General features: G+C 40.3%; 2 protein-coding genes across 2 annotated transcripts in view; one reads left to right on the top strand and one right to left on the bottom strand.

The window, feature by feature from the left end:
* The window catches only part of LOC135933244 (collagen alpha-3(IX) chain-like), a 30,603-nt gene extending 26,273 nt beyond the window's left edge, over positions 1-4,330 (bottom strand). The window contains exons 1-3 of the mRNA XM_065471297.1: positions 4,312-4,330; positions 3,836-3,978; positions 120-205 (exon numbers count right to left, since the gene is read on the bottom strand). Coding sequence (XP_065327369.1) covers positions 120-205; positions 3,836-3,864 — 115 coding nt within the window. The 5' untranslated portion in view covers positions 3,865-3,978; positions 4,312-4,330. The remainder of the gene's footprint in view (positions 1-119; positions 206-3,835; positions 3,979-4,311) is intronic.
* Positions 4,331-11,081: 6,751 nt separating this feature from the next.
* Positions 11,082-12,381, top strand: part of fam135b (family with sequence similarity 135 member B) — a 52,627-nt gene continuing 51,327 nt past the window's right edge. The window contains exon 1 of the mRNA XM_065471287.1: positions 11,082-11,397. The gene's annotated coding sequence lies outside the window, so the exon portion shown is untranslated. The remainder of the gene's footprint in view (positions 11,398-12,381) is intronic.

The raw sequence follows: 12,381 nt of genomic DNA, 5'->3' as shown, positions 1-12,381 counted from the left end.
GTAACCTTCTTTCTTTGTGTTTACAAGACAGAGTCACAGCAAAGGTGTAATCCATGTAAGATATGGGACTGATTTGTGTCGTGTCAGGTGACTCCACACTGCACTGTAATGTGACTTACGACCAAGAGCTGGAGTGAGGAGGAAGGACAGAAGAGCCACACAGATGGGGGAGTAAGCCGACATCAATAGATGGCACGGTTGCTTTCTGTTCAGGAATGATGGAGAAACATCAGTATCACACTCACAGGTCTCATTCTCTTTGACTGAGTTTATAACACTACACATGAATAACACGTAGCAGGTGACCTCTGTGTTTTCTTTGCATTGCAGTTAAGATAAAGGAGAAAAAGAAAAATGCTGTATGTGATGTTGATGCTGCATGAAGTTGGAGAAATTGTTTGACAAATACCTTTTAGATTATGAATGGAACAAAGATTTTTGCTACATGATTTGAAGATCAACTATATTTAACTTGGAGAAATCTAAACCTCGGAGCCATAGATAAATCAGTCATCTCACTGCGTTACAGTAATTACAGTGATCTATGGTAAATATTAAAGCTACTATAGTCATTTCAGTTTTATTTCAATAAGGGGTTAAACCAGTGTTTTCCAGCCACTGTGCCGCAGCACACAGGTGTGCCATGAGAAATGATCAAGTGTACCGTGGGAGATTATCTGGTTTCACCTGATTGGTAATCTAAGCCAGCGGTCTCCAACCCCCGGGACACGGACCGGTACCGGTCCGTGAGTTGTTTGGTACCAGGCTGCGAGAGTTGAGGCTCGGGTGTGAAATTTATGGTTTTCAGGGTTTTTATCGTTATTTTTTAATTGTTTTTATCATTAACTCCGTTTCCCTGTATCTTTTTCTCTCTGTTATGATTAAATCTTCTTTTTTTGGCAACGGTACTGATTTTATTTTGTTGTATTTACACCGGTCTGTGAAAATATTGTCAGACATAAACTGGTCAGTGGCGCAGAAAAGGTTGGGGACCGCTGCTCTAAGCGACCCACGTGAGAAACAGGCAGAGCAATTACATTCTCTTCCACTAGAGGGCAGTACAACTACCTGCTCTAATTAAATGGGTTGCCAACTGCCAGTAAAACAGAAGAAGACGAAGAAGCAATTACGTAATAGCCATGCTGTGAGTAAGAAAACAATGAAATGTTCTAGTTTGACTACAGGCAAACTAGCTATTGGTGCCATAAAGTGATAGATAACCTTTTTGTCATATATCAGACATATATTCTGTTAGTAAATGCATCACAAGGTTACCTCAAAAACTGTATGTCTAGAATGTCAACAAGCGGCCAGCAGTCAGCTTCACACCGGAACCATTTAGCAAATTCATTTAGAGAATTAATGATGTCAGAAAATAAGCAGCCTTACTAACTCATTCATATTTCCTCAAAACCATTACTACAAGTCAGGGGTAAGCTGATCTCTTGATCGCTATGCTCAGAGGGCATCATCATGTGTTATGCAGGCAAACAAACTGTATTTTAATGGCTCCATCCACTCGTGCTTAACTTAAATCAGATCATTTCTGCCCTGCTGTCTCCGAGGCAAATTCTAATCTTTCATATGGATAGCTTTCTCAATGAAGACATGAACTTATGTGCATATTTACTAATTACTTCTACGAGCAACAATGAAATACTTCACCAAGACTTTCAGTTGAAGTATCTCTCTATTTACTTAAATATTGTCAAAGCTGGCTGATATAAAGCAGTAGCTACACAGCTTTTTGAGGTTATCTTTCACAGCTGAAGTGTCTGAGCAGTGCTACATTTTGTTCACACTTTCACTTGTATTATCACACTCGGCCGCTTTAGCTTCCTTTACGTCTCCTGCGTTGTGACAGCTTTCTACAGCTATTCTGAATCTGTCGTCAACATGACTGATAGAGACAGTGAGGTCTCTCCTCTAAAGGCAAATGCTGCAGCTTGTCTAGCTGAGAAATGGATGAGGTTGGGGTGGTGTTACTGAGGGCGTAACCCACCTCTAGAGTGTGAACTCTCCTGCTAATGTGTGTGTTTGCTTGAGGAATATGTGCCAGTGTGTGTGTAGTGTCTGAAGAAATGACTAATGGCTAAGTCAGCAAGGCCTCTTCAGAGGAGGCGTGGTCTCTAACGTTATGCCCTTCACGTTAAAGGAGCATCTTCAGAGCCCCAGTGGGCTGTCTGTCTTAAGCACCAATCCATCACTGTTCTAGACTAGTGCAGCTATATGGGGTTCAAATTTATGATTTTATTGTTATTTTAAATGGCCTGACATTTGCGGAAGATTTGGCAAGACTTGAGCAATCTTTCACCTTGCGTTCAATCTTTCAGTCTATGCTAACTAAGTTAACCATGTCTAAATCTAGCAGTCAGAGTTCAGTTGTTGTAGTTACAACAGAAGCTAAAAAGGACAGGCTATTGGAAATATGTAGTGTTAATAGTAGATTTCTTTAAAGTACCGTGATAAATATTGCGTGACACACCAACATTTTCTATTGTGGCAGAAATATCTAATTAGTTTAAAGCAGCAGCTTTATCAGCTAAGTTTAAGGTTTCAATTCTACTTTTTAAAGTTTTAATCCTACTTAAGACAAACAACAACTTTGTGCAGTGGATAGATGTGCGTTTACTGTGCAATGGATGAATTCAGACACACTCACATAAAGTGCACCTAGTTTGATCTTGCAACACTCAACAGTCTATCTTTCTGAAACTGGCTTCTTGCGAGTAAGAGACTGGTATTGATTCTTCATCTTACTCTCAGCAAGAAAGCAAGTAAATTTATAGCCCTGCATGTCAGAGAATTCCTCTAAGACAGGTAAGTATTTTCTTTGAAGTATGATTTGAGTTTTTCTTTGTTTTCCTTGGAGGATTTCTTCCTATAACTGTTCATCAAGCTTGTCTTCCATCTGACTATATTTAGCTTCTTCCTACAGTTCTGTAAACAACAACAGAAATAACAGAAAGAGAAAGCTTCGCTTGATAGAGATGTTGGGAATGAAAAACTCCCTTTTAATAATAAATCTTTTATGTGCTACTTTGTCACCGACGAAACTGATAAAAATTGATGAAAAAATAAAAACGGGTTAGAAGTGAAATATATAACAAAACCCTACCTCTACCATCAGAAGACAAGACAAAATCTCTCTTATATTCCTAGAAAAATCCTTTCATGTAATCATTCTTTCAGCTCAGTTAGGTAATGATATGCCCTCTCCTTTAACTCCTGACTGAATTCCTGATTCAACGTCTATTGACACGGTTGTAAGTGACAGACTTTCCCTTTGCTGTTGTGCATGTTTCAGTACCCCTTAGGCACTCCCAAAATGCTGAGAGCAAGCCAGCTTGCCAACTCTTGACATAATTAATGCTCTCCCATTTGTGTTAATTACCCAAGAATGGATCGCTGTTGGCCATGAAGCAACTGGCCATGTGGTTCAGTCATATTCAAGTTGACTGTAGCAGGAAATGTGTGGACAAAAACTTTGAGGAGTACAGTATCTATGTGAAAATGTTCAGTGCTGTTGAAGCCGGTGGTATTATTCAGATAAGAACTCTTTTATCCTAACAGCCGGAAGGGAAACAGCGAAGACGTGTGCATAGATGTGGTTGGATTAAAAGACAAACGTCTAATTTCTTTAATTTATGCTCAGACGATTCTTATTACACCCATAAAGTTATGAGAAAGAGAAAATGGAGCCATTTCCTCCTACTAAATAAAGATTACAAATTTATTATTAGTTAGTGTGAAATGGCTCTGCATAATTTTGGAAATTAAATTTTTTTTTTTTATGAAGAGCCCTGACAGAAAGACAGATATTTGAGATATTTACCTCCTCAAACCGGAGACTTTGAGGGCCATGTTTCACACCCCCTCCGTGACGGGACACAGACAGAGCTCGGCAGAGAGGCGCTCAGTGGAGATGCAAAAGCAGAAGGAGCCGCGGTCATGAAATTCCCTCCCTTGAAGTCGGTCCTACCTGCGCATGTTGAGGAATTAACCGGAGTGGCACAGGGGATGCTCAAGCATTTTTGGAGGGCACATAAAAAGTTTGTTCAGTGGGCTCCTATTGGCCAGGGGTTTTCAGTAGGTGGTGACTAAGTTTTATTACCATCACTTAAAAAGATGCAGAAACCCATATGGGCTTTATGTGAAACACCTCTGCCCGCTTCTCTTCTTTTATGGTGCCTCCTAATGACATGTGCTGGCTGCGTGTAATTCTCCTAATAATCATTGTCAAGATAGCGAAGGAGCAGCCGGAGAGTGATGAAATGTGGATTTCATAATCATGTTTACTCATCAGTTTACCTGGAGAAGGCATGTTAGCCTGTAGCGCTGAAGAAAGCCTTGTTATTACCTCGAAGGGCCTCAGGCAGACACACTGTTTATGTTTCCTGCCTGTTGTGTAGTTGATTCTTTGGTGTTAGGTTCTTAGATCTTCTGAAGTGAAAACCAAAGACTATGACGCGGTTTCTTGCAGGAATACAGCTTTCGTTAGCATGCACAGGTATGCTGACATGTCTCACAGGGCTATATCGCCCAAAAATATGTCAGAGGAGGCAGGAACTGCTTGGCTCATAGGCGCAGATCTCTCTGTGGAAAAATGAAAAAGAAAACCACTTTTAACCACAATTGCACAAAACAATGCCTTGGCTTTGACAAAATTACATGCCGCAGTGTGTTTTTATTCATAAGGCTGTTTATTTTTTTTAATATTTCCCTGGGGTATATAGGTCTATTGATCCTGGCAACTGCTGTCCCTTCTATATGATGTGATATTGTGAATCAATAGCCTCACAGTCTTCTGATACGCAGTTTACTACCAGCAGTTATACAGTGTTTGTTACTATATCATATTTCACGAATCGATTGTTTGTGTAGCCACACCAACGCACTCATCTCCGAGAGTTGTAAAGGAAACACGATACAGATATTGGCGCTCCTCAGAGATTCAGCAGAAAGATCATGTGTCCAGCCTGGATAATGAAGACCTCCTGCTCTCAATGAGACAACATGCACAGACGGCGCAAGGAGAGAGAAAGAGAAGGCATTTTGGGATGATCCAGCCATGAGACTCGCCACATGACCCGGCAACTTGTGATCTGGAGTCAGATGAGACCCTCTAGTTTTTTTTTTAAACCATCGAGGAAATCTTTTTTATACCCTGAGAAGTAACAAACATACACACAAGCTTCAAATGTGGCCTCATTTCACGTGAGCTAAAAGGCTACAGCATTGTTAGCTAATGAGCCAAACAGTAAGATAACAGAGGAGGTTTTGCTAACTCCACACTGCAGCAAAAGTCCTTACAGAACATGCTATTGTTGTTTCTGGGGTGTAAAGTAGTGTAGTTTTAGAATAACTACTGGTGTCTCACACAATGTCTTTGGTGTGTCCAAATTCATAGGCTGCATCCTCCTGAGGACCCGGTCTTCGCGGTCTACGTGGGCCGGGTCCTCCGAAGGCCCAGTGTTGCCAACTTAGTGACTTAGTCGCTATATTTCGCGAGTTTTCAGACCCCCTTAGCAACTTTTTTTCTAAAAAGCGACTAATCTGGTGACTTTTTCTGGTGTTATTGGAGACTCATTTATGACGACTTTTTGACATGAACGCGCTAATCGCTCTTACTCTCAACAAGCAGCGGGTGCTGCCGTGGGTACCTCGCCCGTGCCAAAGTGCTCACGGGCGGAGGATAGTCCTCCCCCAGCTGCTATCAGGGCAGGAGATGTTCACATCTATGCGTCCAAACTGCAAATGAATCGCGCATGAGCGAAGCCGCTGCTCCCGCACTGACTGTAACGCAGTCAGTTCTTCTTTTGCTGTTATGTTGTTTTGTGGACCACAAGGGTTAAAACTACTTATAAACACACACACACAAAGTAACTCTACCAGAGTGCCTATTTCGGGTCACTTTTGCCGGTCCAAGCCCGGATTACGGAGTAGGGTTGGAATTGTGACATTAAAAAAAACAATAATTTCTAAAAGAAATTTAATTTGTAGTTCTAAATAAATTCTAAATGCATTTAGGACGTTTTTTACTCACTTTATGTCTCTTCCACAATGAGACATAAACCTACAACAGAGGTTACAATTACATTAGCATGACCAATTATGCAAATTAGGCGATGGTGTCATTTAGTGACTTCTAGCCACTTTTAGGACAGCCAATAGTGATTTTCCTTACTGAGGAGTTGGCAACACTGCGAAGGCCGGGTAGGCCGGAAGTGAGCAGCTGTGAAATTGGACGGTCTAGCCTTCAGTTAAACTGAAAGAACTTTGGGGTTCTTTCACATGCACCTCCAATGCTGGGAGGAAGCTAAAGATAATGCTAACAAGACTGAATGCACTTTTCATTTAGTGGTGGAATTTAGCCGCTGACTAGCATTAGAGAGCCAAAAAATGCTAAAATTATCTTTAATGAAAAACGCCAGTCCTAAAGTGAAACATTAGCTGTTGTAGCTGTTCCAACTATAAATACATTTAAACATATAGTTAAAAAAAACTATATGTGAAATGAAAACAAAATGATAAAATACTGTATGCTTAGCTTTTCTATACTGGAAGTCTGCATGAATGTAGTACTGTGGAAAGAACACATTTCTTTGTTTTGTCAAGTTTGTGAAATTCAGATGTGATAAACACATTTGGTGGATTATAGTTTTTGTTATTGGCAGTTTCACTCGATTTTTTTTGTTTTGTTTGCATTTGGACTTCTTTTAACAGAACAGTATTTGGTTTTATTTAACAATTTTACTGTTCAGAAAGCAGCAGGAAAATATTGCTTAGGACCATCAAACAGTTGTAGTTTTTTGCTTTTTAGCAAATATTACTAATATCCAAGTGTGCGTAACTTTACTTTAGGTATAAAAGGTCATCAGTGTTAAGACTCACACAATTTTCAACTTCATTAGTGATAGGGATTAAAAACAAATGCCTACATAAATCTATCAAATCCAACTTGATAGTAGAATTAAACAAATATAGCATTTAATCGCAATAATAAGCAATGCAAGCTTGATATTGGACTCTCAGAAAATTGGTGCCCTTGCTGTATAACCTCTGGAAATTCAGCCAGTTTTTTTTTCTTTTCCCAGACTATATAGTCATCTGGGCTCTGGCAACTGCCTGAAAAGCAGAAAAAAAGAAAATCAATAGTGCTCCCCTTTTAATCAAGAGTGCTTGGAGCTTATGGCAGAATGCCACAAGAGAAAAGCAGCAATTGACTTTGGGTTTTTAAGCAGAAGGTGAAGCTTAGAACACAGGAGAACTGTTATCCAGCACTCACTTGGTGAATCAGAGACACAGAAGAACCAAACAAATTGTTAGAGGAAACTAATGCTCTGCTGCTGACAGCAGTTAAACACACAGTTGCCACAGCCAGCAGCTTATGGGCATTTTTATTCATTTGTTACATAATCCTCCCCTCCCCCTTATCTGACAAGTGATTAGTCAGTGAAGAGTTGTTTAACCAGGACAGATGGCTTTTTAATTGTACCTGATTGCCAGGAACAAGCTAGACAGTGGGTACTGCGTGAATTTATTGTGTCTTCAAGAAGAAAACCTAGATCAGAAATCCAGATCGTTTTCTTAGATGATCAAAACAATCAAACAGATGAGGTCGTCCACCTAATGATTCATTATGTTTTATTCTAGGGGGCAGAAATTGCTTACTTTGTCATTTTGTTTGGAGTCATAGCATTTTTCAGCCATTTGTTTTGATTTTGCTGCTTCTAACTTTACTGCTACGCTTCAGTCTCCTCAGCAAAATCTCCATCAGGAGCTGTTTTTAGAAAAACCCACTGTTCTGCTAACCATTATCAGGTAGGTAGGCTATGTTTAGAACTAGTTGGTTGAACACAGTGGAGGATTTAGCCAATAAACTTACAAATACACAGCTGAAGTGTTGGTAGTGGGTAAAATACAGACAGGAGCATGCATTGGTTTTAGGGCCAAAAACCTGTGTGGAGCCAGAAAAATCTCACAGGAAAACAAAATGGCATTGAAAACAAAACAGGTAAGGAAATCCTGGACAGTGTAAACAATGAACAACACTTTTGGGTCGCAAACACAAAGCTAACATTGAAGTGCTGTACAAATCTTGTTCAATGAGCAGTAGAGAGCAACTCCACTGGTTCCAAAAAGACTTCTGGTTGCAATAGACATCTGTGGGAGAAATCCTTGCTCCCATGCTCTGTGACCTCCACAAAACCCTTTCTTGATAAGTTTATGGGTTAAATTGCTAGTTTTAACCCTTAAACATGGACCAGATCCACCCCGAATGCATAATGGATAACGCTAAGTAACAGATTCTAGTTGCACAACAAAATGAATGTGGAACAGATCAGGACTGGACCCAATTCGGATGCAGTCATTTCCCAGTTCATTAAGCCTAGATCACATACAGATCAGATACAGATCGTTCATGTACGAGCTCATATGACCTGGATCCATTTTGTAATTTTTCAGTTTTATAATTTAAATTGAAACATTTAAAAATGTTAATTTTTTATGACTTAAATTTTGTAAATTATTATCCAGGATATGCTCCTTGGCTAATGTCAGTCAGATCCATCCTTTGCTTTTCACATCCAATTCCAAACACCACACTGGTACTGTAAAATACAGGGCCGTGCAGAGACGTTTATAGGGGCGGGTGCTCAAAGCTAAAAAGGGGCACATTGAACCAGGCTGAATAACAACAACACACATTCATCAAGAATCTAATATGGGATTGCATCATACTATATCACTGTTGTGAGGCAAAGCAAACGTAGCCTATGTTTTACCTGATGGGTACAATGTTGCTGTTGAGGGGTTGCTGCTGCTCCTGCTGCTGATAGTGCTGGAGGGCAGGGCTGTGTTGATCTCAGACTGTAGACATTAAAAAGTCCATAGGAGAGATGGTAGCTGACTAAACAAGTGTCATGAGATAATAACAAAATGCAAAGATTGGTGACAGCGCTTGGAACCACAAGGCAACAAAAAACTGAGAAATAAACAAGGCTCTGCCTGTGAATCACTCTTTGCCTCTCTTCCTCCTTCTATTTCCTCATCTCATCTATCACTCTCCACTTGCTGTCCATCTGAGAACAAGGCACAACTTGCTATTGCAATAAACTATTATTTATCCACACTTAACAACTCTTGCACTTAATCTATAATAAAATGATGACAGAAAAATGTTATAGAAGCAAAACATTTCAGTTGTGCTTATTATTATTTTATACTGGAATACCTCTCCAACAACTGGTACATGTGTTAATGTTACCTGTGCTCTTTGTAATCCAGCTGCTGAGGGATCCACTGCCTTTAGTAGCCTCACACAGCTCCTACTGTTTCCTCCTCATGTCCTTACCAGCCATGTCTGGACAATGTTATATCATGATTTAAAAAATCCATATACATAAAACACATACATGCATGCACACACAGTGACATTTTAGACCTTCTTCAGAATACTGTATATACTATGGGCACAAGTTTCCATCATGGTGCTGATCCAGAATCCTTCCCTTATTATTTATTACTAGAGCTACAATAATAAAGCAATGAGGGAAAAAAAGTAATAAATATGAAATAATGTATTTATGATGATTCCATTTGTTTCACTATCCACTCTGTGCAGGCAGAAAGCTTATTACATTTTTAAACTGTAAAGATACAATAATTTTGCTGCTGTAAAATCAGCATTTTGTCTTATTTAAAATATAAATCTAATATAATCTGTTTCTTAATGTATGTTCTTTAAAATACAGCGTGTTTTTTTAATATTATAATTATAATAACCCATAATTATGTGGACATGCATATTAGATCGCTTTAAGTGAAATATAATCCCTCCAGAAAGGCAGGAAAAGCCCTGTAACTTACTTTAAAACTAAATATGTTCACTAAAACGGTGACAGAGCTACAAACCCATGACAGCCTTACCCAGTTAGCCAGCAGCTATGACCAGCACTACTTGTGCAGTTAATAAAAGGACAGGTAATGTTTGTCGCGCTGTTACACACACAGCACGCTCACTTGTTTCAGTTCGTCAGTTGTCACAAGGTAATTTGTAGCTGTGTCCCAAAAGGTCGGCTGCATCCTTCGAAGGACCCGGCCTTCGCGGTCTACGTGGGCCGGGTCCTTCGAAGACCGAGAAGGCCGGAAGTGCGAGGCTGTGAAATGGGACGGTCTAGCCTTCAGATTCCTACAGTTCCGGACCGCAAAAAATGCGCGTGCTCTTTGTGAGCTCGTAACCAGCGCGTTCTGCCTTCAAGGGCGATTATTGGTTAATGGTGATCATGTGACTGATGCAAGCCAGATCCTTTTATTTAGCAAAACTGTGATTAATAGTTAAATATGATTGTTGAGGGGCACAGACAGGACTCCGCACGCACACACATATTTAAAAAAAAATAATTAAAAATTTAAAAAAAAAATTGCCTCAACAAAAGGGCACTTTGGGCACCCATCGGGAAAGGGGCGGGTGCTCAAGCCCCTTCCGCCCCCCCCCCCCCCCCCCTGCACGTGCCTGGTAAAATATAATGTATGATGATTGCTCACATAATAAAATGTGTGTGTAAAGAATTTCTTGCCTCTGTTTCAATAGGAATGTTGATTTAGCTTGTTAACATTATTATGGTAATACACATGTTGTTAAAGATATGATGGATAGAAGAAACTTCCATCCACCCCAATCTCCATTCTATTCAAACTTTGTTGCTATATAGCAACCTCATTTTTAAAAATGATAATTTTTATGTGCATCATAGAGGATAATTATGGGTTATAATCAAACCGCTTCCCAAAGAAACCTATGGTCACCTATCAAACAGCTCTTTTCTGTAAGCAATCACGCATTTCCTTTTTTTTTTAGTCATTATTATTTTTCCTTCCACTAAGCCCAACAGTGTGTCCAAATCACGTGACGCCCGCCGGCTTATTATTGCAATAACACTTTGTTTGCATAACAGTCACCCTTTTGTTTCTTACCACGGTAATTTCCTTTTAGGGGGCCGGTTCTGACGTCAACCCGCCCTGCTGAACGGACACCAGCAGCACTACGCTGACTGGGTGCTGCTGACTATTAATATTCACCTTGTGAAACTATCCACAGTCAGTATATACGGTCAGCTTTGTGCACAAAGACACGGCCACTCAGCGATACTTTTCCCAAACTGAAATCCCCTTCAGGGGAGGGAGAGAGAGAGAGAGAGAGAGAGACGGGGAGCGAGAGGGGACTGCAGAACACACAGGGTCTGGATGAATAACCATGGCAACAGCAGCAGCAGCAGGAGAAGCGATGATATAAACATTTACATCCGCGCATCCGTCTGCAAACAGCTATTCACTCCAGTAGAGGCTTGGACCAGAAACCCTCTGCGGATATCACTCCACATCAGCGCTAAGGTGAGGCTGTTTTATTCCTCATGTGACACCTTCCTCCTCTGCCTTTTGCTGGCTGGTTTGTTGTCTTCGGAACACGAGAGGATAGAGGGAAGCTCAGCTGTCATACATTACAACAGAGAAAGCTGCTTTCTGTAGTACACTGCTGCTCGGCGCCAGAGCTGCAAGGCTCACGGATTTGCTTAAAACACGGAGGCTAACGGGTTAAATTCATAGCCCATATGTGTTTCCTCTGTATGGCAGCTGAGGGACTCTGTCTGACCTATTGCATATATGTGGTCACCACTGAGGAAACAAAACATTTAAGCCCACTCTACAGTGATAAGCTGAAGAAGCAATGGGGAAAATACATGTAGCTTTCAAAATAAAAGCATTGATAATTGTATTTAAGCAATCCACATACTACAGTGTGGTTTAATTTTGATAACTGGCAACTGTGTTTGGTGCAGTGCTGGATTATTTTTGCTAACAAAGGATTTTTGTCAAAGCTGTCCTTCTGTAGGTTCAAATAGTGTAACACAAACACAGCAGAGACTGAAACTTTGCCACAGTTAGTGTGCAAAAATGCTAAAACGGACATAACTGATGACATAAGGGCAAATAGTCTTCAATAAATAATGCTGCTCATGTACTAATGTGACAAATTCAGGGACTGGTGTAGCTGACTGATCTCAAAATGTCATTATAGAACATAACGGCGAGGTTAGAGTACTTTGAAACCAGTTAATCCAACACCGAGCATTCCATTTTAATGCCCATCTTCACACTTTTAACTAGTTTTTTCTTTGGAAGATGATGCACACACTTGCATGCTCACACTAACAACGTGACCAGCACTCGGTTTCCATACAAGTGAACAGTGCTTCAGAGTTGTGAATACAAATAGTACGTCTGTTTACGGATTGCCCTCCAAACGCCAGCAGAAAAGCCTTTTGATCTTCAGAGAATCTAATTTGGCGATTGCAACGATGCCAGTCACATCCTCTC

This window comes from Pelmatolapia mariae, linkage group LG22, assembly GCF_036321145.2.
Source record: "Pelmatolapia mariae isolate MD_Pm_ZW linkage group LG22, Pm_UMD_F_2, whole genome shotgun sequence".
NCBI classification, from domain to species: Eukaryota; Metazoa; Chordata; class Actinopteri; order Cichliformes; family Cichlidae; genus Pelmatolapia; species Pelmatolapia mariae.
Note: the sequence above shows the minus strand (reverse complement) of the source record. Positions and strands in the feature narration are given on the sequence as shown.